The sequence below is a fragment of the Lutjanus erythropterus genome, chromosome 18 (genome assembly GCF_056507025.1).
Source record: "Lutjanus erythropterus isolate fLutEry1 chromosome 18, fLutEry1.hap2, whole genome shotgun sequence".
In the NCBI taxonomy this organism is placed as follows: Eukaryota; Metazoa; Chordata; class Actinopteri; order Lutjaniformes; family Lutjanidae; genus Lutjanus; species Lutjanus erythropterus.
The window spans coordinates 23,380,831-23,408,010 of NC_139334.1; the positions used below are offsets into that span (position 1 = coordinate 23,380,831).

The following is a 27,180-nucleotide window of genomic DNA, read 5'->3' on the forward strand; positions in this document are numbered from 1 at the left end:
TCACTTCTCAAAAATATGAAACACACATGTGGCAAATGGATTAAACTCTGCTCTAACATAAGCTGCAAATGTTAGCATGTCCGGCTAACTAAAACTCCAGCCTCCAGCCAAACCTGTTAAATATCTGCATTTTGTTCAATGGGGGTTTGAGGAGGAGCATGTGGGCTGATCCAGAATAAAAGAGGGTCGGCGACAATGCATGGGTCAGGTAGGTAGAGACCTGCTACTGTATTTTACGGTAGGTTCATAATGATGGTATTTCGAGAGCTCAACGTTTTTTGAGGTGAGAAGTTATCTCACTTCCTTTAACTTAAACATGAAACAAACTTCAAACTTTTCCACCTATGTAACATTGCTAAACTCAGGGACATCCTGTCTCAAACTGACTTGACCATCTGATTACAGGCTCTGTGAGATGTTACACACTTAATAAAACTGTTACAACGGTGAATTGCGCACATAGGAGGCTGTTCAATCCTTGCTTGTGGTCTCAGATTGACCCCTCAGATATTTTGCAGAGTGTTGCTACTACTGACAGTGACCACAGTAACTAAGAACCTCATCAACCCCTGATGAGAAAGTGCTGATTTGATCAAAGACCTAAATTAACTCGAATCAATGAGATTTCGTTGGTTAATTAATCTATCCATCCGTCACAGGGATGTCAATTAATTATAACTTCAGAATTATTTTTATATTCTCCTGGAAAGTATAAAAGGGGATATAATTATAAATAATTCTAGGCCATATTGTCCCTGCTGGTTTTCTATCATACTTTGGCCAGAATGACTGTAAAAACAGGCCTTAAATTAAACTCTGTGTATTAAAAAGGTCTCAAAAAAGTCTTAAAGGGACGTTCACCCCCAAATCAGAAATACATATAAATTTTTTTAATCGTCTGGCCTGTATTGGCATTTATCCATCTAGATTGTTTTGGCGTGAGTCCACAGAGATGTGTGCCATCTCTCGAATATAATGGAACTAGATGGCTATCGACTTTGTGGAAAAACATAAAAAAACTAAATAAAATAAAAATACATTTGAACTCAACAGCAATGTCTCAGCAGTGCACCATAAGCTGAGTGCCATCATATTCTGCAGCTAATATCTTCAAAACTTACACCAAAACAAATAGATAAATTGCACTACAGGTAAAAAGAAAAATATGTATTTTTCATTCTGGGGTGAACGGTCTCTTTAATCCACCCATTCATTTTATCCCTTCATCTAGATCACACCAATTCAATAAATTTTATGTTTGGAAATTACTGTGATAAACTGCTAGAAAGTACTAAAAAAGATATATATATATATATATATATATATATATATATATATATATATATAATTGTCAGTAACTTAAGACTATATTGTCCCTACTGGTTTTCTATCATACTTTGGCCAGTATGACTATAAAAATGGCCAATAAATTGAATTCTGTGTGACAAAACGTGTGTCAAAGGTGTCAATAAGTCTTAAATTTAATTTGTTGAATCCTGCAGAAACCCTGTATTCTGTATGATCCCACTTGTCATCCCTTAGCCCACAGAGATGCTTGTTTTAATTGTACCATCAGTTCAAAGGTTAAAATGACTGTGTGAATTGAGCACTGACCTACATCCGTCACACTTTACAACAGGTGTCCCTATGAAAGTGAATACAGTAGACATCAGGCTCCCTTTGAGAGGGAATTACAGTAAAACCAGCATCCCTGAGGTGCCTCAGGAGCAGGACTCACACGTGCAATTAAAGAACCTACCTGCCGTTTCCAGTGTTCTTCTTCCTCTTGAACATGTTCAGCAGGCTGTTGCTTCGGCAGGCTATTTTGCCATCACCAACGTGCATGCGCACGGCGTCAGAGGTGGTGAATGCGCTGCGCACATTACGCTCTGGTTTGGCGATGATGATGTACATCTTTGGCGTGAACATACAGCCCAGGGCTACAGTCACACTGAGGCTTACGGAGAAGGATGTGGTGATGATCTTGTAGTTGCTGCCAAAGTAGATCGGCACAAACGCCAGCCAGATTATACACGTGGTGTACATGGTGAAGGCAATGTATTTGGCTTCGTTGAAATTTGCAGGAACGTTGCGTGTCTTGAAGGCATAATAAGTGCAGCTCATGATGAGCAAACCGTTGTAGCCCAGAGGGGCCACAACGCCCACGTTGCTGGTGTTGCAGATGAGGAAGACTTCTCTGATGCTGGGGTAGGATTTGATGGGTTCAGGAGGCTCCATGATGATGAGGGTGATCTCTAAGGTGAGCTGGACACTAATCAGGATGGAGGCAATGACCACCTGAGCCCAAGCGCTCATGAACCTTGGTTTCCTGGTGCAAATCTTCTTCTTGCTGCCTGCCAGAATACGAGCAATGCGGTTGGTTTTGGTGACCAGGGCGGAGTAGCACATGGCAGCTGAGAGTCCGACGAGCAGCCTCTGGAGATAGCAGGAGGCCACGGTGGGTCGGGCGATGAGGGTGAACGGACACAGATAGCCCAGGAAGATCCCTGCCAGGATGATGTAGCAGAGCTCCCGGCTGGAGGATTTGACCACAGGCGTGTCACGATATAAGACAAAGACGAAAGCAACAAATGACGTGACAAGGATGCCCAGGCAGGAGAAAACCACCTGGATAATGGACTCTGGATTGCTCCACTCCAGGTAGCGCAGGGGGATTGGCTCACAGCCTGAAAGGGATAAAAACATGACCACATAAACACACAGAAACAATATACTAAAAGCAGCTCATACATTTTTTAGAATTTCGGCATCAGTTTGGTGGTTAGATTTATGAGTATCTAGAGAAATTTTGCCCAAATAAAGCAAAATTTTGAGAAGAATGAAATGAAAAGTGTCGTATCTTTAAGGTTTTATTGTAAGGACACATTCAAAATTAATCAAACACATTCTAGCCTGAGCAAATACAGTAAGTCTCAAAGTAGGTTTTTAGCTCAACTATAAATAAACCCCTTTCTACTCAGCCATGGCCAGGCTGAGCTGCAGCCAGCAGAGGAGGGGGGCAATGCACCAGGACAAAGTAAATCACGGTGTTTTTCATGCATCCAAATAAGATAACCCTTCTGCTTTGTGTTGAGGACACCCTTTAAATATCTAATTTATGTTCGTTATTTATTTATTGTATAACAGCAGTAGGGTTAGGGTTAGGAAATTGCACAGGAGTATTTCTTATGTCATCCCTGCCCTTAACATATTCCTATTTCTGTGTGTACATAAAGGTCTTATGGTAAAAAAAAAAAATGAAACAGCATGGAGGGAGGCAGGATGATCCTATTAAGAAAGTGTCTTGTCTTTGAACAGCACAGAAGGCCTTTGAAAGTGGGCCAGAAGAGCGGTAAGTGAAGTAGGGCTGCTGTCGGATAAAATGGTGAAGATGATGAATGGCTCTCAGGTGTCATGGGAAAGCAATGAAAATAGGACGGAACAGGTTTATGAAATAGCGCTGCAGAAATCTTAGCAGGACAAACTGTGCGCAGTACATGTGGGAGGAGGAGAGGAGCAAAAGCTTGGAAGAACTTAACTTTCCACAGAACCTCCAAGACTAAAGAATCTCTTCTTCTCTCTGAAATCATCAATCATGCAACAGGAGCTCAGCCTGTGGCTGCTGAAGGAAACTAAATTAATCTAAATTTAAATGTAAAAATTGCAGAACAGCAGAATTTTCTGTTCTAATAAGATAAGGTTTATTGTCTTGGGTGGATTCTGCAGATAAATTAAACTTTAGTGATTTAAAGCAAAATACATTTTGGGGAGTTTATTCACTTTCTTCTTGAGCATTAGATGAGAAGAAACCGCTGTCACATCTGGAGCTACAGCCAGCAGCAGATTGGCAGCAGGAGAAACAGCAAGCACTGGCTCCATCCAACAATTAAATCCACCTTCCAGCACCACTGAAGTTCACTAATTAATGTTATATCTCATTTATTCATACCATGGATTGGGTAGATTCTCTATTCTGATTGGCTGCAGGGTATCTATTAATTGCTGATAACGGATATCCACTAAGTGAAACTCTTCACTCTTAAACTAAATTAAATTAACGCACTGACTACATACTGCCAGCCTGTATCTAAAATGAGTAACCATAGCAACAGGGATGCAGTCAAAGACACCAATTACAATTTATTATAGCAACTATATTGTAATAACTGCTAGAGACACACTGCCCCTCTAAACTTACTGATGCTTTGCTAAGCACTAAGATGCTAAGTGATCGTTTGGCGAATCATTTGTTCGTTAAAATCTTGATACTGATTTGGGGACAATGACATGGCTCGAGATCTAGCTAGTCTTGTTGTTAAACATACTTTCAGTGTTATTGACTTTGAATCTTGCTAGCATAATGTTAGCTTTTTAGCTCATAGCTGAACGAAAAGCTTCTATAAATTGACCATGGTATATGCACGGTACAAGCAGGATAATGCTCAAAGAGGTGTCCATTATCAGCATGGAGGATGGTTGCCTCCCGCAGGCATAAGTTCCTGATAATGGACACCTTGTCAGGCATTATCCATCACTTAATCTGTGCAAAAACCCCCAACAATTTATGATTTTTCTTGGGGTTATGTGCCAAACTATTCCTTAGCTGGGAGCAGAGACATCTTGAACTCTTGTCATCATTGTGAGGTCGCCTGGCAACCTCGTGCCCAGCCAAGAAGTCGGACACATGGACCACCACCCATAAAATCACAAATTGTTGTTTTTGCACTTTTGTTTGTTTTTGTACAGATTAAACAGACAAGTGTAACATGTTAATTTGAGCGCTTTAGAATTATTGGTAGGTGGATTTTGTCACCTTTGGACAGAGCCAGGCTAGCTGTGTCCCTCAGTTTCCAGTCTTTATGCTAAGCTAGGCTAACTGGCTGCCCACAGCATTATATTTAATGGACAGAGATGAAGTTGGTCTCAATCTTCTTATCTAACTATTGAAAAAAAGGAAGTAAGCAATACCCAAGACGCCAAACTACTCCTCTAAAGACAAACCAGCCCATCCACAGTGTTCCAAGCAGGTGAGAGATTATGGATGCAGGTAAGGTAAGTGGAGAGTAAGTGCATTAACCTACCCTCCAGTTCATTGTCAGGCCACCAGCCCAGCTCACAGGCCTTGCATGTGAACTCGTCCTGGACGTACTCATTGTCCTTACAGGCCGTGCAGATCCAGCAGCAGCTCACTTCCCCTTTCCTGATCACCTGGTCAACAACACATGCAGAGAAATGTAAAAACACTTTTCCTGCAAATATACATACCTACCCTGAATTTGTTTCCAAGTAAAAGGAAGCCTCACTGCCCATAAGTATTTATATATTACATCTGATACATTACTTTTGTTGTACTTCTGTTAAAAGCAATGTAGAAGCAACTGTGGTAGTAATATTTTAACATATTATCATAACAGAAGTATTAACAGAACTACAGGTGCCACCTTCTGATTTATAAAGGGCATTTTAATGGTTGGTAAATCAATGCTAAAGCTTTATAGATCAACAATAAACCAACAATAATAACCTTTGAGTTGCCAGGTTGTGGAAACTCCCTTTGACTGCTCAGACTTTTCTGTTTTTAGAAAAGGGCTGCAGACATTCATCAACATCTTATTAATACTTAAACCTTTAATCTGTTAGCATTCCAACATTAGCATCTTAATTATTACCTAATAGGATCAACATCAGCCAGTGTGTTTTTTCACAACCTGACAACCCCAAATGTGTTCTTATTAACTGCTTATATGTGCTCTATAAAGCATTAGATGAGTACACGACTTAACCATTAGTAAAGGCATTAGTTATTTATAAGAGGTGCCTTCATAAAAAAAGTACTACCAAAATACTTCATCCACATATGGTACAATTAAACCAAGCTATTCATTTTCCTGCAGGGCGAAGAAAGGAAGAATTGTAGTCCTAAAGTTTAAATAAATGTGAATCTGATGCAAAGACTGACCTACAAAGCTACAGTACAGTGATTCAGAGGTGAAATGAAGTCAAATGTGTTCTAAGCAGGACATTATCTAAAGAATTTGTCCCTCACCTTGATCTCTCCTTTGGAGCAGGGCTCGCTGCAGACGGAGCGGACCATGTCGCTGCGGTTCATCTGAATCATTTCTTTATCCAGGCTCAGTATGCCCTCGTGCCAGGAGCCGATGTTGATGTAGTCGTAAACGCCCGGCTCCACATGCTGGAAGTTCATAATCTCATACCTGAGAGCGGTCAGAGAGGTTAGAGGAGGACATGACTCAACAAGGTTTCACCAGAGCTGAGTCAGTTCTTAAAAGGGAAATAATAATAAGAGTTTTACTTCCACTTAGCATAGAAACTGCATATTTTATCAGCGGGGGGGGGGGGGGGGGGGGTCTGTCAGCTTCTTGATCGATAACAGTGAGTCAGGGATTATTTCACCAGGTGCTGATGTGTCTGGATTTAATCTCTCTCACATTCTGATTTGCAATAAAAGTCTCCCCAAAAACATCCCCACCTGAAAATGTAATGCTGGAGTGCGTTTTTTACTTTATGTCAGCCTTTAAAATGTATTTGCACTGGACATTAAGAGGATTAAGAAGGTAATTAATGGGAGTTTTTAGCATATATACAATTTAAGTGCCAGACAGTTACTTTCCTTATTAGAGTAGGGACATTATTTTGCATATGTAAATGTACCCTGATATGACTTTAACTTGTTTTTATATGTCGCCCTAATCGTTCTCTATAATAAACCTGTGCACATCATATACACACCGACAGGAGTTTCAGTGTCTGAGATGTAAATTCAGCATCATGAGGCCCTTGGATGGTTATTTTGTACGCTGTATAATAAATGTGGGGTGCTATTGTGGGCTAATATTTTGCTATTTATTGTAAATCATTTTGGACAAAAGCTTCTACAAAATAAATGTAATGGAACAAAATGCGGGTTGTGTAGTTTTTATTGATTGTACTACACAAAGTAGCATTTTATCTAATATTTGCTGAGTAAAATGCTGCTTACACACTGATAGACAAGGATTAACAATCTAATAATCAGTCACAGGGCACATTTTGCTGCAGGATGAGTACTATTACTTTTGATACTTCAAGTATATTTTACAGCTAATAGGTTTGTACTTTTATTATGAATGCTGGAATTTCACTTGTAGCAGAGTCTTTTTACACTGTTGTATTTGCATCTGAACACTTCTTCCATCACTGACTGGAATTCCCTAAGTGCTGCTTTAATTAGTTTAGTTAGAGTGAAAACACTGCTGGTAAACCAAAGAATTTGAAGAATTATTACACAGTATTTGCATAAGAACACAAATAAAGTGTATTTTACCTCCCAGGTGAGTCCCCGTTCTCGTCAAACCAGATGTCCTCTCCAGAGACACCCGCGAAGCTCGTCTTGAGAAGGAAATCCAGTAAGTGGCTGCCATCAACGGGCTTCATGTTGTCACAGAGCCCCACGTGACCGGGGCAGAGGTGAGTGTGCATGTCATGCAGCCCGTGGGCCATGGCGTAGATGGCGTTGATGACGAAGCCCATCTTGCTGTCTTGAACGTAGTTGTCCTCCAGACTTTCATAACCTGTCCACACATGAGAGAAGGGTGAGGACTCGTCCCCGGGACAAAGGAAAAGCCTTACGGGAGGGGCTTCGGGGCTGCAAGCAGTAGCATGTCATGTGTTAATGCTGTAAGAATCATCTCTAAATCTCAGGTGTACCGTACAGGTGCATCTAGCATGATGCAACTTATTACAAAGGAGTGATAGGGTGCTCACAGATGAATTCTTGTAATTATTCTCTGAATACAGGCAGCAAGCTCCACGCCTCTTTGCCTCTGTGGGAGACTGCTTTAAAAGAACTGGAAGCCTCAGAAAATGGCTTCAAAGGAACCTTGTTACCATGGCAAGACTATCCGTTTCTGCATTCATGAGTCAGGATTCAATTAGAGTTGGTCTAAAGGACTGCGTGTGTGAGATTGTGTCTCCTCAAGCAGAAAAAATGAACCAACATTCTCATGGATTTGGATCTGTTGTCATCTGTTCGTGTTGTTTTTTTCCTCAGACAAACACGATGAGCGAGTGAGACAAAAATGATTAATATTTGGATACAAACAGCATGCGTGTGATGTTCAAACACACCCTATCAGTTCAGTGTAATGCAAGCTAGAAGCAGAGTGAGCAGGTTGTTTAGTAGCTTTGTGTCAAGATTTAACTCAAGACTCAACTTAGTGTTATTACAGAGAGCTACACCATGCATTCAATCCACTGGTAAAATGGTGGAGCACGTACGCATGTTTGGCAGAAGATGATAGTTTCTTTTTATCTTCCCTTAGCGGAAAGCATCTTCTACCAGAGCACAGACATCTATTGTAAAATGCATTTGGTAGCAAAAAACATCTCTTTCAATCAAATAATTGCACCCAAGATTTTGCATCCTTTCTAGCTGTCAGTCCCTACAATCATCAATTTTGATAACAAAAGCATTTAGAGAATTTTTATTCACAAAAGGATCACACTCGTAAAGCATATTTTCACATTATTACACCACGCTAATAAATTATCAGAGTCTATGAGCTTTTTCTGTTGCGCACCGAGCGACGCTTTCCTCTGCAAATGGGGAAATAGAATATTTGCAGTTTGCATGATCCATTTATTTAAGCACTTGAATACTGAATCATCTCTAAAGTGTATGGCCCCGATCAGACAGAACGAAGTTTTTGCACTGTGAGGCGCTTGTTTCCAGGTGTTTTCTGTATTGTACCCGGAGACAGACACAGAGAGAACGACACTGACTGCAGTGCAACATTCAAGTCAGTCTGACATTTGACTGTGGGGTCAGTTACAGTTGACTAATTTATGTAAACTTGCCACCGTAGGAACAGTGGCTTTGAGTTCACCCAAATCTGCATGTATGCATAATTCATCCACCCGCCAACCACCCAAACATATTATTTTCTCCAATTTAGGCCTGAAATATATAAGCATTCATGTTTGCATTCATGTATGTATAACATTAATTTCTGAGGACATGCACAACCATCGCTCCAAATGGACACAGGATATACGAGGCAGCCATGATGCATATGGATGCGTGAGGGTGCGTATGCAAACGCGCAGTTAAAAGCAAATATATCAAAAGACCTGCACGTGTACCTCCACCGGTCCCTGTAAGCTATATTACCTGTTAAATGGTGTGGAGCACCTCAAGTTTTCAGATGATTTCTTTATTGTGTGTTCTACTGATGTCTGAATGATTTGCTAATGATTAGAGAGGCTGCTTTCAGTTTCATTTCCACATGTGCAATAACGTCATTGCAGCAAATATCGTGGGATATTTAAGCAGCAAAACTAAAAACTGTAGCAGCTTGAAGTTGTTCTAACTTGACAGGACAGGAAACTCTTCAACAGAAACAGTCCTAAATGTAAGTCCTGCTGCTTTGCCTCGTGCATACATGTTCACACAGCATCTCTCTTACTGGGCAGAAGCACCCTATTTCCCACCTGCAACCTGTCCATTATTAATCAGGATGTTTTATGATCCCATTCGTTAATCCACTGATTAACATGGTTGTAACTTTGGTCATGGACATGCATGCAGGCGCATGTATTAAAGTGTGCTCCAGTACTTAAACAAATAGCACTGCAACCCTGCTCCTCAGCCTGGGAATAAACTGCTGGAGGCCTTTTAGAGTCTGTTCATGCTTTTAAGATGCAGGATATAAAGGATTTTTATTTTCTTTTAATTATGTTTAACCTGTTTTTATTTTTATTTTATCTGATTCCTTGGGTTTTAAATAGTGATTAAACCTTTTCTCTTTTAATGTTGTTTTATTTCCACAACATTTTTTATGCATGTCTTGTATGTTTATAGGTCCTACATCCACCCCCATCTTTTTGATGCACTTGGATGAAACCTGTTAGCTTTTTTTAAAGGGCCATATAAATTAAATAAACTTTAAACTATGAGTTTTAATCTAAAGTGAAAGGTGGTCCATTGTGGCTGATGGGATTGAAGATGATGTGATACACATCTCTCATGCACTTCACTGCATCTGTCATCTGAATCTGTTCCAAAATCCCTGTTTTATATTTTATGCAAAGGAAGTGGAGTGTGATGTAGCAACTGATAATGTCATATCTGAGCTTGCCAAAATGTAACTGAAACTTCTCCTTGTCAAAAAAAGTTTGATTCTACAGTTTTAATACCAGGTTTATGTGAGTAATTATTTGAAAAGGAAATGAATTACACAGCTCTTTGTGTTATCAGCACCTCAGATTTGACTGAACTGCCCTTTTTTAGAACTTCTATAAGGTTATACGGTATAACATCATAATTTTAGAGAATGTGAGATAATAAATTGTCAGATTTGTTTGTTTGTTTGAAGAGTATCTAAAGATCTAACTTGACCATGAAATGACAATGACTGGTAATACATTAGTTTGAAAGTCTTGTGGGACAAAAAGGAAATTTTACATCCATGTATACAAATCTAATAGATTACATTTTTGTGAGTATTTTGTGAACTGCTCTGAAACTGTGTTGTTCATTTCAGTGTTTTTTTCTTAAACTTTGTGTATTATATTTTATTTTTGAGTAATAAAATACGATTCTGTCAGTGTTGTTGTCATGTGGTGTGTGTTTTAATGTTTTAACTGATGGACCAAAGACAGTTATCCACCTACATGGACAATAAGGTTGTATTCTATTCGACTATAGTGGTGTCTATCACGCTGTTTTAGCTGATGCAGATCCAGATACAGATTTAAAAATCTAAATATTTTCTACTGCACAAAAATCACAAGAAACTCCCAGGTTAGACTGTAAAAGTGCCTGACAAAGGCTTGATGTTGAAATGTGTCAGAGTTTGTTTTAAGGTCTGACAGGAGCATGCAGTGACAATAAAGGCATTTTAATTATTTAAAAAGAGAGTGTCTTGGAGTTTTCTTGTGATTTTTTTTTATGTCTGCATGTTTCCTCGCCCTTCAGACTAACTCAATTTGAGTCCGGGCAGCACTCCTACCCAAACATTTTCTATTGCATTTTAAAATAACTTGCTTAAAGGATTGTGCAGACTTGGCAGAGACATTCACTCCCTGTTTTCTAGTTACATAACTTGTCATTTACATTGTCAGTTGCTACGTTTGTCCTTTTCTCTAAACTGTGTGTAAGACAGGATTCATCCGCTGAACCCAACAACATTTAACTGTAAGATGTGTGACACCAACGAGCTTCATGTGCATCATCCGCTGCTGATGTGCTTCTTTCCACTTGTGTTAAATCAAGTAATGATCGTTTAAAGAAACACTGCCGGGAAACTGACTGCAAACAAACACATAAACAGTAAATTCAGTTGGGTAGCAGCTGGGTGAGCGTCCGATGGGAACTGCTGGTGATGACCTAGTTTAACAGCTCCTTGGCTTTGACGCTCGCTGAGCTGTGTGAGCTTCAGTCATGATGAAATGATGTCAGCATGCAAGCAGAGGACCTACTGCTGCACGTCGGGATTAGTCGGCTGCATGGCAACTGAACCCTCTCCGCCCAAATATGAATAAAAATACAGTGCAATGCTTCTGTAAAATACATGTCATCTGTTGCAACATGGCTTCACTATCTCTGTGGCTACATGCAAGTTAAGCCGGATCAGCCAGTTACCATCTCACTCATATGTTATTGGGCTGTTTTGTACGACTTGTGTCTTAAGGCCACAAAGGATGTGAGAGCACAAAGTGAGAGCAGGTCAGAATCAATTGTTGGGCTCTCACTACTGTAGTGTAAGAAAAAACAAATGAAAACATCCCAATAGCTTCATATATTAGAGGTTAACTGAGATTAATAGTACAAGTAGGGAGAAAAATAAATTAAAAAGATAAATAGACTACTTAAAGGGATAGTTCAGAATTTTTGAAGTGGGGTCATGTGAGGTACTTATTCATAGTCAGTGTATTATCTACAGATGGAGGTCAAGAAGCAGGAGAACCGGTGTCAGCAGCCTTTTCCAACAGAAACCACTGTTATATAAGCCAGGCATAGCTCTCTCCACATCAACCAGACTTTATTGGCAAAAAAGTAATCTTACCTTGCAGAACACGGGAGTTGCTGAGAGGTGCTACTCCTTCCTTGATTGGTTTGTTTGTGTGTGTCTGTGTGACTTCAGTGAATCCAAAATACCCTTTAAAACACCAAAGTCACACACTAACACAAACAAATTAACTGATTGAAGCAGCAGACCAACAACTCCCATGTTCTGCAAGCTAAAATGACTGTTTTTGACTTTGGTCGCTTTGGAGAGAGCAATATATGTTTGTTTGTTTTTTTTATAACAGAGGTTTCCCATTGGCTTCAAGGTAAAGTTGCAAAAAAATTCTAAATATAGGGATCACTTAAACTGATATACATTTTACATGGTCCTCTTTTTATACCTTGAGTCCACATCTGTGACATGGTTCTTATCTGTCCTCCATGTGGCTTCATGTCCCAGCAGCAGCGTTTCAGAAGCATAGTGTTTTGACTGCCTGATTATGTTAACTTAGAATTTGTTGATTTGGTAATTTTTCCTTGATTTTTATGCTTCTACCACAGCTTAGTAGGCCTCATAGTTATATAGTTTTTTTCAGACTGTTTCTATAATCAGGAGTCTTTTATTTTGAAAACTGAGCAGATTTTCTATGCCTTCCTGTGTCTGACTCCCTGCCCAGCTCAATCTGCTCTGTGCAGCCTGACGCGGCATCCATCAAAAATAGACTTGGCGCATATGTTTCGAGGAGCAGAGGGGAGAGCTGCGTCCACGGTGCTGCTTGTGGAATCACAAGCATTTTGTAGAATGGCTGCGATCAGCTCCAGGGTCCACGGCACAGCCGAAATGCGAAGACCAGTGGCATTAAGCAGTTATGTGGCTAAAATACGTTTTACTGCTGACCCTGTCCACAGCAGTACATTGCTCAGCTTCCTACACCGGCTCTCCTGCTGCTTCTCCAAACTCGGGGCCTCTCGACTGGTAGGTAATACACTGACTGTGAATAAGTACCTCATACAACCCCACTTCTAAAAAGCCAAACTGTCCCTTTAAATTGATCCCATCATGTGATAAAAACCTTAATATCAGTCCACCTCTATGTATATTCCCAAAGTGAGGAGCATTATGTTTCCATTCAGAGGGATTCACTCACCGTCTTGGAGTTCTACACCAAAAAAGTAAATGAAAATATAAATAATAAAATAAAAACAATAAAAGTGACAGGACAGCAAACAATAACTCTATCTCCAATTATGAGGCAAAAGTAAATACTCTAATAAATGCTATTAAAATGCGATGCCTTGTAGGAATGAGTAAAAGCTTGAGCTATATGCAGAATAAAGAAGAGAGGCTGTATATATTTGTAAATAATATGCAAACGCTGCAAAGAAAAAAAGATTAAAACAACTGCAGAAAGTGAAGTGCACTGGAAAAAAACAAATTTTACTTGAAGAACCTTGAGAGCTGTCAACAGAAAAGTATAAAAATGGTTTTGTTTTGTGCTGCATGCATTATTTTATATTTACGTTCATCAATGCGATTAATAAGAAATAATTTTTAAAAGATTTTAGAAACTCTGGAATACTGAATGTCTTATTAACCTTTTAAATTAATATTGAAAACGTAAATATATAGTCTGTAAATGTATATTTAAAAGAAATATGTATAAGCAGTATGTAAAAATATGTTTTGGAAACATGCTTGTTGAGCATTGTTTCGAGAAACCAAAAACTTAAAGGGATAGTTCGGATTTTTTTAAGTGGGACTGTATGAGGGTTTTCTATAGTCAGTGTGTTACCGACAGTAGTTTAGGAAGCTAAACAATGTACTACTGTGGACAAGGTCAGCAGCAAAAATGTATTTTATACGGGCCTACCTGAGAAAATCAATGTCAGTTTAACTGTACGCTATATTTAGAGTATTTTTACAGCTTAATCTTGCTGTCAGACAGCCATTTCTAATGGAAGACTGCCGTTATATTGCACCCTCCAGAGCAACCAAACTCCATTGGCAAAAGCAGTGATTTTACATCCAGGACAAAGGAGTTGTGGTCTACTTCTGGCTCGATCAGTTAATTTGGTTTTGTTTTTGTGTGACTTCAGTGATTCAAAAGTAAGAGTTTTAAACACCAAAGTCAGACAATAACACAAACAAACCAATTGATCGAGGCAGTGGTAGACCAACAACATCTGTGTTCTGGCAAGTTAAAATTACTGATTTCGCCTATGGAGTCCGGCTGCTTTGGAGAGAACAATATCTGGCACATATACCAGTGGTTTCCCATGGGAAAAGGCTGTCTAATAGCAGAGTAAAGGGGTAAAAATATTCTAAATACAGTGTATGCTTAAACTGATATTGATTATCTTAGGTGGGCTTTTTTTTTGTGGCTAAAATATGTTTGGCTGCTAGCTGTCCACATAGTTCATCGCTTAGCTTCCTACACCAGTATACCTGCTGCTTCTCCAAACTGGGGCATACTATAGGCCATCTACTGCAGGTAATACACTGACTAAAAACTACTATGAGTACCTCAACCACAACCCCACTACAAAAAATCCGAACTATCCCTTTAAGCTAATGGATTTACTTTGTTCCTTTGTAAAAGAAAAGGATTTAATTTACCTAGTTCATCATCCTCTGTAAAGCCAAGTGTCACAGAAATGAACAATATGAAACAAACGTTATTGGACTGAGTCAGAGAGAATTCTACCCTCTGGCAGTCTAATTCATAATTAAAGTATGTGTTCCAGTTTATGGGGCATTTTGGCATCATCCTCTGGGCATTGCACACATCAGAACAGTTAAAAAAGACAAGCTGATGTGCACGCTGGCGTGAAAAAAATGTCAACCAGATAAAACTGCAGGAAACATCATAATTGCCTGGCGAATTGTTTAGGTACCTGAGCAGTTTCGTGCATAATTCAGGTTCTCCTGCGGGTGCCCGGGAAGGCGGCACTGAAAGCGGTACTGCCAGAACTCGGGGAACCACGGGTTGCGGGTGTTGGTGCTGAGCCGGAGCTTCAGGAAGTAATCATCGAAGGAGGAGACCTCTTCAGACTGCAGCTTCACGGTGATGCCGCCCACAGCCTCCTGTTCATACCCCTCCACCACCTCGACTCGATCTGCCCAGCCATCGCTGCAGAAAGGAACACAGTGTAAACAGTACTGGTAGAACCAGACCCAGTTTGTCCTCTCATATATTAACATTACAGTCAAATTACAGAGCTAAGCAACTATTTTTGTGATAAAATATATAAGACGACCTTTGAAAAGCCCTGAAGGTCATTTACAACACTTTTATCTTTTCTGAAGGAACTTCCTCAAAGACTTTTCTAACCATCTGATGAATAAATATTTTGTCTGCAGCTGTGATTCTTGGACTGGGTTGCACCTACAAAGATTCATCTAAGTTGAGCAAAACTGGGTTTAAAATGATCCAGATATAAAATTAAGTAGAGCTCTGTGGCACAATGAAAAACTAATCTCAGTTTAGCAAATCCAAGTTTAATGACTAAATAGAGTTATATCGATATGGAGATGCTTGTTTACGCAAATTCAAATAAATCAATAATAAAATAAAGTGCTGTGAGGACCTAGTAAGTATAATAGAGGGGTATAAACTGTTAACTTTCCCTGCTCTGTTTTCTGTAAGAAAGTGCTTTATGCATTGTGAGGTTGACAAAATGTTGCTTTGTTTTATAACTAGCTATAAAGTTTCTTTGTTGTTGTTTTTTATTTTATTGTTTGCTAGCTGGCCAAAAAGTTCACAAAACATACAAAACACACATTGTTTGCTAGCCAACTAAGTTAACAAAATTCTTTCATTTTTTTTTTAACTAGCTATAAAGTTACTTTTTAAGTTTTTAAGAGTTATATTTCTTACTAGCTACCAAAAAAGTTAACAAAACTCTACATCGTTTAGTAGCTAGCAAAAAAAAAAAAAAAAAAGTTACATTGTTTTCTGTCTCTTAACTTTCTTTTTCCCCCTCAATCCACCTGAAAAAAACTGCAATTTTAAAAGGTAACACTAGATCACATTTTAGATTGGAGTTTAAAGTTTTGGAGGTATAAGGAGATTTTTTTTTAATTATCTTTTTTCAAAATGAAACCACAATGTGATAAATGTTACTCTGCCAAGGGCACTTTAATACTTTTTATTTTATTTCCCGTCCTTACAAAGCTGGCTAACAACTGGCAGGACATTTGTAGAGTTTGTTCAAGGGTAATTGGTACTGCAGTGCAGCTGGAGCCAACAATGATCATTTCTGGCACATCAGAGACTCATGAGGAGGAGACTCATGACTTTCTAAGAGCAAAAGAAAATTCTGCTCCAACACTGGAACCACCTTCAGTTCAACACTGACTAAATGATTCGTTGGGTACACTTCACCTTAAAAGAGTCTGGTTTGCTTTGAAGGACAAACTTGAAGATTTTACTTTTCTGGAAGAAGTCCCTGTAAACTAGAATGATGACTTTTTATCAGACAGCTCTCAGGAGATTGGTCTGAAGTGCCTGACAGGTAGGGTTGCTTATTGTTTTTTTTGTTTTTTTTTTATGTTTGGCTTTTTCTTGGTTTGTCACTTTGTGTGTTCTGTTGGTTCACTGTGTTCTCTTTTCTCTGGTTTTAATTTCTGGAGAACAGAAGCATGAAGTATATAGCTGTACTTACGTGAACATATCCATGTCTACTTCAGGGCACTGAAATTTGAGGGGGAAATTAGTTTAAGATTAAATAACATTGTTATCTGGTGCCTGAATTTTGTGTTCATGTTCTCAAACACAATTCTACCTAAGATTTGCTGTTTGGTAGGTTTTGGTTATTTACATCCATAAAAAGTTGCTAGTCTAATACTCTACTACTACATCTATTTTCCTTGGGGAGAACCTGCAGACCCCCAGATAATATACAAAAGGGTCCCATTGTGGAAATGATGGCCCCTCTGTGGCTCCTGATTTAGATCAGTCTTAGATCTACCCCTGACTATTTTGTCAAAAAAAGAGGCTTATCAAGTGTGTGTGATTGTTAAAACAGAATACAGACAGAGAATTGTATAAAAAGTCTCTAAAAACTGGTGTAATATTGACAGGAAATAATCTGCTCAGAATTCATCCAAATCACTTGTTTACACAGATTTCCTGGAGTTATGTATTCACTGTTTGACTTAATTGTGAAGTTAATGAGTTATTCTACTCTGTTATTGTTATCTGTTGAATATAATATCAAATATCCATAAAATATGTGACTTAGTCAGTCAGTTCAGGCAATGATAGAAGACGGTCTCTTAAGGAAAAAGGTTATGAATCACTGGTCTATATTGGTGTAACTTTCTATTATTTTATATTTTCATTCTTTTATATTTTTCTTGTGTTCAAAACAAGCAAGGACTTGCATCATTTCCAGCCACTTGGACAAGAAACAAATCACATCCTGGGGAACTGGTTAAAAATCTTTTTTTAATCAAGGCAGAAGCCAAAATATTTTCTCATCTTCATGGTTAGAGGAGTCTTTGAGGATTCTGGAAATACATGTGTTGTTAAACAACCTTTTGGGGGGGGGTTTCAGATTTTCACCGGGTACGTATTTTTCTGAAAAGCATCTGTTTATCCCTGTGACTTGAATTTAATGTTAATACGTGAGAAGCACAAACTGGGGTCCTGCAACTGAAGGATTACATGCTCATGTGCTGGCTGAGAGGTCTGCAAGATTTTGGTTTAACACAGATTCTCAGAACCTGGAGAAAATAGTGTAGAACTGCAAGATTTTCACTCAAACTTAACCCAGACTCTAACAGCTATATGAAGTCAAATAATATGAAATCCTTTTTGCAGTATGACAGGGAACAAACAGCAGTCAGCATCTGTCTGTGTTACGGTCGTGTTGCAGCTCTACCTATAAGTCTGAGACATGTTTGCAGCCTCACTAACGAGCCTCAGACCGACTCCTGCAGAAACCTTCCTCCCTTTTGTTGCCCTGACTGTGTGTTTTCTCTTTCAGCCTCCCTGCTGAGGGGCGTGGAGTTCTCACTGTACTTGCCGAAAGAAGAAGAAGACAAAAAAAAAAGAGTCTCCGCCACACAATCACAAGTCCGGTGAGAATTCACAGATTAGTTCTGTAGCAGTCCAATCTGCCCTGGAGAGAAATAAGCTGCCACCCTCCACACAGACTCAGACTCTTAAGTGTGATTTTGTATCTCTGCCGGTCATAGTTTGTATTTATAGTTTACATCCTCGGCATTTTGAAAATCTGGTCTGCATTGAATCCTCTCACAAAAGATCCTGCTGATGAGACAACCGTGCTTTTGTTTGACACTTCAGATCTGAATCATGCTCAATAAAAAAAGAACTCCCTTCATTTGAGTTGCAAATGCTGCTTGTGTATTTATAAGGCAGCATTAAGCAGAGCGGGATCAAATCTGTGATGCATATAGACAAAGTGAGAAATGAGGGAGGAGGCCAAGAGATATGGAGAGGCTTAAATAGAATCGTCCCATGGATCCAACAACATACTGAATATAATAAAACATCACAAATATTTTTTTTCTTTGTTCAGAAAACTCAGAACTTCAACAGCAACATAGCAACATGCCCATATGGCATCAGTCAAACATTCTCCAACAAACACAGACAAACAGATGTTTGTTTGTTGTGCCAGGGCTGTGTGTTTCCTCGATTTGACATGTTCAATCCATATTTGTCTGTGTTTGATGAAGTTTGGTCAGTTTGCTATCGGTCACTACTACTGTCCCTGTGTACTAGTTACTTTTTTTGACGTCTTATAAGTGGCGTAACGTTTTCTAACAGCCGTCAGTACTGCTCTGCTCTGGTGTGACTCGAGAGAAGACGACAAAACTACATCTACCTTCATTTTCCAGCTTGCAACAAAGATGAAATGATACCAGCCCTTTTTTTAGTGATTTTAATGATGCCCATACAGATACTGATAATAGAAATACAGTGTTTTTAACATTTATATTCACTAATACAAATATATAAAATCTAATCAGCTGACAGGATTTTATTGTGAAAGTCTATGATTCAACCTTTGACCCCACATCCTGCCAAACAATGAGACATCACTGTTTTATCTGACCTTGATTTGGGCTAACTGCTGGCTAAAACTGATGACATTAAGGCAAAACAAAAAAAAAAGCAGTGGGCGAAATCAGACAAATCAGACAGTTTCATAAAGTATTAGCTTTTGATAGTCGCCATCTTTGCTAGTCATCTCTATGGAAACACATCAACAGCTACAGAAGCACAGGCGCTGCACCGGTTGAGAACACAAATGACAAATGAGTGACAGTATGTGTGTTTAGTCATGGTTTCCAGCAGGTGCTGATTTGACTTAGAGATAATTGTGGGTGAGTTCTCAGCTTTGCGCGTGCAAGGCGGGGACAAGTTTGGTTTTGGTTTTTGGTTTCATTTTTGTACAGTGGGAGGAAGTGGAGACACGTCGTCCATCTTTATGCAGTCAGTGGTTTCAGGGTGTTTGGGTAGCAACATCAATCTTCGCTGGGACGTTAGTCTCAGCCAACCAATCCCCCAGACGCTACAACAAGTACAACAACAACAAACCTCCTCTTCCATACTACTTGTAATGTCCATGTTGTTTCCAAATTACAACTTAAAAGCTCATGAACGCAGCAAACGTCCCAACCTGGGAAATGGGACCATCTAAGGAGCACGTGAGTGCAGCATTAGTGCAGCCTTACACAGCTTCTAGCACCTGTGTAGACTATTATTTATAAGTGATTTTATGATTTAAAGATATTTTTCTCTTGAATTGCTGTCGCGAGTAACACTGTGTCAAGAGACTAATGAGATTCTCGGCTTTGGTGTCAAAATGATGCCGTTCAACAGAATCCTTCACCCTGCAAAGACAGATATAAATCCGAGGCAAAACAATGAATCTCTGTTTTCAAAACCAGAATAATTTTCAGACACTGAATATTGCACCAAATGCAGTTCATCACCAGGACAAAAATACACCAGCCCTCAAAAGCCCACATTTGTTGAAAAAAAACCAAAGCCAAGAGCATGTTTGGCTTGGCTGGCACTTCAAGAATGAGCTGACAATGGCTGTCCAGTGTGACAGTATCAACAGTACCTGGCCATCTGCTTCTCAGCATCACACTCCCTCAAGTCCAACACTGCTGAGTGCCAAAAACCTACAGCTCTGACGTCAACACACGCACGTACCGTACAGCTTTATAACACAGATCTGCACATTCATGAATCATAGTATGAAGAAGAGGGAGGCATTATAGAAAGATACGATTGTTTTATGACATAATTAATCATAGGGAGAGATGCTATTTTGAATGCCAAACAGATTAGGAGTCAAATGTTTGTCAGGCTCAGGATCATAAAACTGATATATCGTTTTATCCAAAGCAATGGCAGCTTCACTGGGAGTTGATCAAACGGGTTGTCTGTTGTCTGAGCTGCGTGGGATCTGTGGTGCGAGAAACAGCCATTTCTTTCATCCTCCACACAGCAGAAGATGGATGGCTGATGACCAGCACCTCAGGCGCTCTCGATTGGCCCGTTGCACATTTGCCCGCATGTGTTCACTTACTGCAATGCTCTAAAAAAACATTTTCCTTTTTCAGTAGTCTCCTTGACCCAGAAAAACACACACACACACACACACACTGCTCCAAACACACCAAACTCACGCCCTCCTTATCTTTCCATGGAGACTTGAGCAGCAGTGCAAATTCAAGTGGAAGGGGTGACAGCAAGTTTAGGCTTTAAAATACTCCTTTTTTTCCAGCATGCATTTCATCATTTGAGTTTGAGAAGGGAGCGGGGTTTTGACTCCGTCTCATCAGCCTTTATGAATAAAGCAGCCTCACGTTAATGAACCGCTCTCAGTAAATTAACCATGCTGAGCTTTTATCGTCTCCTTGTTTTCAGGTGCTGCAGCTTCTCCTAACAGGACTTGAGGTGAGCTGAGACTCCACAAAGCAAGAATGTCTGGTATAAGTGCTGATATGAGCTTTGATGTTCACGACTCCACATTCCCCAGCTTATGCTGGAGGTGCTGTCCCATATTAGCCCATCCTGCCTGTGATCTGACAGGGAGAGGGAGAGCTCGCTGCGTGGATGCATTATTCATTACTGAGCCTGACTCAAAGCATCTTCTGCTTTCAGAGGAACTCAAGTCCCAGTAGGAAAAAAAAAGACGATTTCGGTTCCATATGAACTTTGTGTGTACTATCCATCCTGAGCGTAGCTGTATATAATAACGACGTATTATGATCTGCGTTTTCCTCACAGAATTATGGCGTCATTTCCCTTCAAAATTTACTATAGTTTATGTTTTAATGTGTTCAAATTCTAATTATCAATGTCATTATTATTATTTCAATTTTAGCCTTTCTTATTCATCTATTATGACATTTAATTCCTTCCTGGATTATGTTCACACACAACATTTCTTTGGTTAAGGAAATATTTATTAAAAAAATCTCACGTCTCAAATCACTGCTGACTTTTGCTATGTTATGGTCACATAGCATTGCCTATTTTGGCAGAAAATAAATTAAATATGTTGTCAGAGAACATTTTACTTCACTCGGCATTGAGTTTCCTTCAAAACGTACTGGGTGTTGTGGGTTATTTGTATATACATGTCATTTCTCGGAGAGAGGGAAGAAATAAATTACCTTATTTTAATGAATATAATGTATAATTATACTGTGAAATGAGCTCCAGAAGATCATTTTGTAAATGTGGCACAAATAGTTGAGAAAAATCCTGTTTCCTACGTAATATTTCGATTTGTCTTTAAAAAAAACCAACAGCAGCTTGGAGGAAGATTTCTTTTCATCGTCCTGGAAAAAGAAACACTTGTGTATGTTTCACCCCAAACATGATAGACAAACCTAAAATACCTGTGGGAAAACAATCTAACAAACCTCGAAATAGATTTTCCTCTGTGTTTCCTCACACACCCTTGTGTCTCGTCTCTGGGTAATATTGTTTGGTAAACTACATTTATGAAAAAACAAACAAATGTTCTCAATAAATGTGGCACAGATAGCTGAGGTTATGAGAAAATGTGACAATTTTGAGTTATGCAATAATTATTCAGTCACACAGAATAAATGAAAGCCCCACCTACTTAATGGACTGAACTTTAAATCTCAACTTTTAAGGCAACAAGGACAAACTCTGCTGAGAAAGATTGTGTGATATGATTGAAAGCAGCTTCTAAATGAATCTTGAGATTTCTGTGTTCAAATGCATTCATCTTCATCATCACCACAACTGTCATCAATAAATGTGGCACAAAAAGCTGAAGCTTCATGAGAAAAATGTCACAATTTGGAGTTTTTCTCTCAGTTTCCCACTTAAACTTTCAATCTGCCTGATCATTATTGTGTTGACTGAGTTTCATTTCTTTCAAACAGCTCTGCAAACTTTAAAAAACAGCCACAGTAACAGCATCCTAACGGAAAAAAAAGTGTGCTTTTCATTCCAAACATGACAGACAAACCTGAAAGCCCTGTGGGAAAAACAGTCTCTAACAAACCTGAAAAGGGATTTTCATCTGTGTTTTACAAAATTAATTAAAGCTCCAGAGCAGCTGCTAAACAGAACTTGTTGTGACCTTTTGTTGCCAAGGTCAACTTTGAGTCTAAAATTTAAAGCCACTACGGAGGAAAAGTCTGGATGGAAATCACAACTCCATCTGCTGAGGAAGATCATGTGTGATTAAAAGCTCCAAAACAGCCACTAAATGGACACTGTGGTGAGATGGTTTAGTCAACTAAAATTATTATCATTTTGCTTCTTGCGCTGCCAGTAGGCACCTATACATCCTGTCAGACTTTGACTCTGCTTTAGTGCACTTACTCATGTTGTTCTCTCCTGACTAGATCCTTGCTTGTGTTGTATCAGCTCTCAGCTGTCTGTCACTTTGGATAAAAGCATCTGCTGAATTGTAAATTGTAGAACTGTAAATTATTAAGCCGACATGGAAATGAGCAGCTACTAAAAGGACTTTGTGATGAAATTGTTGAGACTGGGATTGAAGATTAACACAGATGTCACTAATCCACGTTGCACAACTAGCTGGTGTTATGAAAAAGTGTGAAAATATAAAGTTTTTTGCTTGTTTGTTTCTTTCTTATTTCAGCTTTCTGTTTGTTAGATCATTATTGTGTTGACTGAGTTTCACAACCCTCCAAATTTTCTAAAAAGCACCGAGAGAAAGAACTCTTCTCATCATTCTTCTCTGTAAACTTTTGTGCTGTTCATGCCCAAACAAACAAACAAAAAACAGACAGACAGTAGAAACTCCCTCGGGAAAAACAATCTCTAACAAACCTGCCAATTAGGAGGAACTCTCCGGCTACTCCGAGCCGTCTCATGGCCATCAGCAGCCCTCGGACTGTCATGCCTTCACAGAAGCAGACAACGACTCGGGCTTTGGGCAGACGCTCGCGCAGCTTCCTCAGCAGTCTGTCAAAGTGCTTCTCGCCGGCGTTGCTGTAGATCTTGTCAGAGTGGGCGATACACAGGCCTTCCTGTGAGGCGAGCTCTTTGAACACCTCCATCCCGCTCTCGCCGTAGTTACCTGAGGAAGACAAGAAAGAAAGAGCCGCTGGTGAGTTTAATTCACAGGAGGAAAAGAAAGAATCAATGAGTTCTGATTCACAGCTCTGCTCTGTGTACTGCAAAAAAATCATGAAGGAATTTAGTTGAATCAACTCATCTTTTCTAATTAACTTCACTGTAAAAAAAAAAAAAAGTTAGAATAAAACTTTCAATTCAAGGCAAATCTCTTCAAAAACTTCAAAATTTTCAAAAGATGTTTTAAGTGAAGCTCAAACTCTTGAATCTTTCTGCTTTAGTTTCTGTTTTTCAGAGATTGCTATCATTTTTGGCTCTGAAACTAAAAGTTCCTAATTATTCTGCAAAATGAATACTAGAAAACTGAATAAATATAACTTGCATATTTACATTAACCGTACATAAAAAGTCGAGGAAGCTCATAATTTCAAGGCAAATCATTTTTCTGAGTTTTAAATCAAACTCAAACTCTCAAGTTTTGAAATAAACTCGAAAAGGTTTTGAATGTTTTGTTAATGACTCACTTCAATCTGCAGAATTCAAAAATGTTGAGGAAATTAATTAAATTGCAAGTAATTTTCATTTGCAACCACTTCTTTTTTTTTTTCATTTTTGGCCTCTAAAACTCAAAGATTCAAAATTTTCAATCATTTATTTAATGATCTCAACAAAAGATTATCGGTTGGGAAACTTAAGAGTTTGAGTTTGATTCAAAACAAAGAAAGTTGCCTTGTTGATGTGAATAAATATGTTTTATTTATTCAAGTTAGTTAAACTTAAAATTTGTAGTATTTATTTTCAGAACATTACCTTACATTAAATTAAGATTCTAAAGATACATGGTCAGCATTAGTAGACTTCCCAGCATGCATTGTTTGAGAGTTAAAATTCTCCCGTGACCCTTTTTTTTATAAGTAAAGAAAACATGACTGAATATGTGTCTCCAGTAAATTTTAAGAAAAGTCATGGATGCTTGTTTTCACAATAATGAAAGTGCTGCAAACCATCATGAAGGTTGGTACTGAATTCAGTCACACTTCTGAAAATTCACATTTAATAAATTCACTGGGAACAGTTTGACATCGTCATCGTCTTCGTGCCAAGGCTGGAACAGAGCAGCTCCAACAGGAGCAGCTGTCAAATGATGAACTGACTCTTCAAACTGAGAAAATGTGAAAGTAAATCAAATTTGTTTGTAATGTTCATCAGTGTGACTTGAGTGTTGTTTGTTCAAATTAATATCTTTAAGCGTATTAAATATGTTTTCTCAAGTACAGCTGAATCAATATCAAGTTTATTTAACTAGAAAAGTTTATGCAGTTGCCTGAATGTGTCTTTTCAAATTCAGTCAACTTAAAGTTTTAGGATCTAACTTTTTTAATTTATAAGAAATATGATCGTTTTTACCTAAAATGATTCAAGTTTGATTTGCTGAGAAAACACAACTCCTCTTTAAGCATCTAAGTGGCCCGTTACATCTCCAGACTTCTTTTTATGGAATCAAGAGCAGCACAACTAGAGCAAATAGGGTTAAGGTGACCTCAACAGCTTTATCTGAGGACAAGGAGAGAACTTGTCACTTTTAAGTTAAACCATCACTGATACCCCCATGACATTATTTAGAAATTCTTCATCATTTAGACTGAAATCTGTCTTACCCAGTATGTATTGCACTCATTCACTTCATTGCCAAAATAACACACATCTTCATCTCAGTAAACAAAGAAGACTTCCCAGGTTTTGATTGGATTTTTATCAGTTTATCATCACAAACTTGTCTGAAATTTCCTCAGTGGAAATACAGATGAGATTCCAACAGCTGCTTTATGGTTATTTCAGGTATGCATATTACATTTTTGCTCCTCCTCAACACCGTGGGTGGAATCTTAATTATTTTTACATGCTTGTAAAATGCAGTACACAGCTCATCACCTGTTAATGATTTTGAAAAGTAATTCAAAAGTGTGATTTTTCAAACAGAAGAGACAATTTTTAAAAAAAAACAACCTGAGCTGATGATTAAATACAAAATAGAAGAAGTTCTTTTTATGCACATGAAATGCAGTTTGCACTTTGGCCTGGGCAATAAAACAATAGCAAGATACTATATATCGTCAATGGATGCTTACATATGAAATTGTTCATTTAAGAGTTCAGTGGTTAAAATGCATTAAACGCAAACCACCATTAAAGCACATGACGAATCTGCGCTGGCTCATAAACAGCCAATCAGATCCCTTGATAATGGAGCGTGACATGCAAACAACCAATCACTTAACAGGTGTGTTATGTGGTTGCACCACTGACATGTGACACAACAACAGAAACAGCATGGAAACGAGCGCTGACAGTGAGGAAATTGTTAATAAAAAAGAGCAGGTCAGCTAATAAAATAAGATATAAACGTAGTCCCTCTGAATCATCACCTGTGACCCACTGTGAGTTTGTTTTGGTGGCTGGAAAGCATCCTGACTGGAAACATCACAAACTGGCATCATGGGATGTGCACAGCACAGGACAGGACAGGACAGGAGGACTCTGCAGCAGATCATTAAAAGTGTCTATCTGCTTAGCATCAGTGATATCAGTGAGGTAAGGTTGCTGTGCAGAGCCCAAAGGATACTTCAAAAAGCAATATCCATCCCAGCTACAGCCTGTTTGTTTTGTTATGTTTTGCTCTATGTTGTTTGTGTGTGTAACATAAAGGCACCCTGTGCTGTAAAATGATCCTTAAATTAACCCTTCATACACTCGTTTGAGCTCTAGTTGTGAAGCAGCTCATACCTGCAGGAGCAACTAATCAAGACTCCTGTTGGCAATGCTGAAGAAAAGAAAAGAACGTCTAATGTGCAACTGGTCTTTGCAGGCTTTGATGCATAAAAAGGAGCCCTACATTCTCCACAGAAACTAGACCTCATGCGCAGACGAGCACCGGGGACTCCATTTTTTTCTCTCCTCCTCTGAAATTGCCCTCTATTTATACTAATGTCATGCAGATGAGCCTCACAAGGAAAAGATCACAACTGTCTGCAGCCACCTGCTGTTCGAACAGTGGTCTAAATACATCATTCACAAGATAAACAACAACATTATTGCAGCAAAATGCAGGATTGATTGAATCAGTGTGACGTGGGTGGAGATGGTTTAGAGATCCTGCCTCTGTGCTACAAAGAGTTTTTAAAATGGACTCGTTCTTGGGTATAATTTGCTGAACGAGAAAGACAAACAACAAAGGGAGTTGATAAAGGGGAATTCTACAAATTTTAGGCATTTAGTTCAGTCTACTTGGCTTGAGGAGTCCTGCTCAGCCTGTGAAAACATTTGTTTAATGTTTTCTGTGGTTCTGAATGGTTTCCACCACTTCAGCGTCAGACAGCCTTTTCTGATGGGAAACCGCCGTTATATAAACCAAATGTCACTCTCTCCAAACCAACCAAACTCCATTGGCAAAATCAGGATTTTTACCACACAGATCACAGGAGTTTGTTTGTGTTATTGTGTGACTTTTGTGAGTCCAGATTAACCCTTTAAAACACCGAAGTTACACAATAAGAAAAACAAACTAACCAGCTGAGGCAGCAGTAGACCAGCATC

At 38.9% G+C, this 27,180-nt stretch overlaps 1 protein-coding gene across 1 annotated transcript in view; it reads right to left on the reverse strand.

The window, feature by feature from the left end:
* Positions 1–27,180, reverse strand: part of grm1b (glutamate receptor, metabotropic 1b) — a 32,714-nt gene that overhangs the window by 2,393 nt on the left and 3,141 nt on the right. The window contains exons 3-8 of the mRNA XM_084742082.1: positions 23,341–23,590; positions 14,903–15,138; positions 7,325–7,571; positions 6,047–6,215; positions 5,082–5,208; positions 1,760–2,687 (exon numbers count right to left, since the gene is read on the reverse strand). Coding sequence (XP_084598208.1) covers positions 1,760–2,687; positions 5,082–5,208; positions 6,047–6,215; positions 7,325–7,571; positions 14,903–15,138; positions 23,341–23,590 — 1,957 coding nt within the window. The remainder of the gene's footprint in view (positions 1–1,759; positions 2,688–5,081; positions 5,209–6,046; positions 6,216–7,324; positions 7,572–14,902; positions 15,139–23,340; positions 23,591–27,180) is intronic.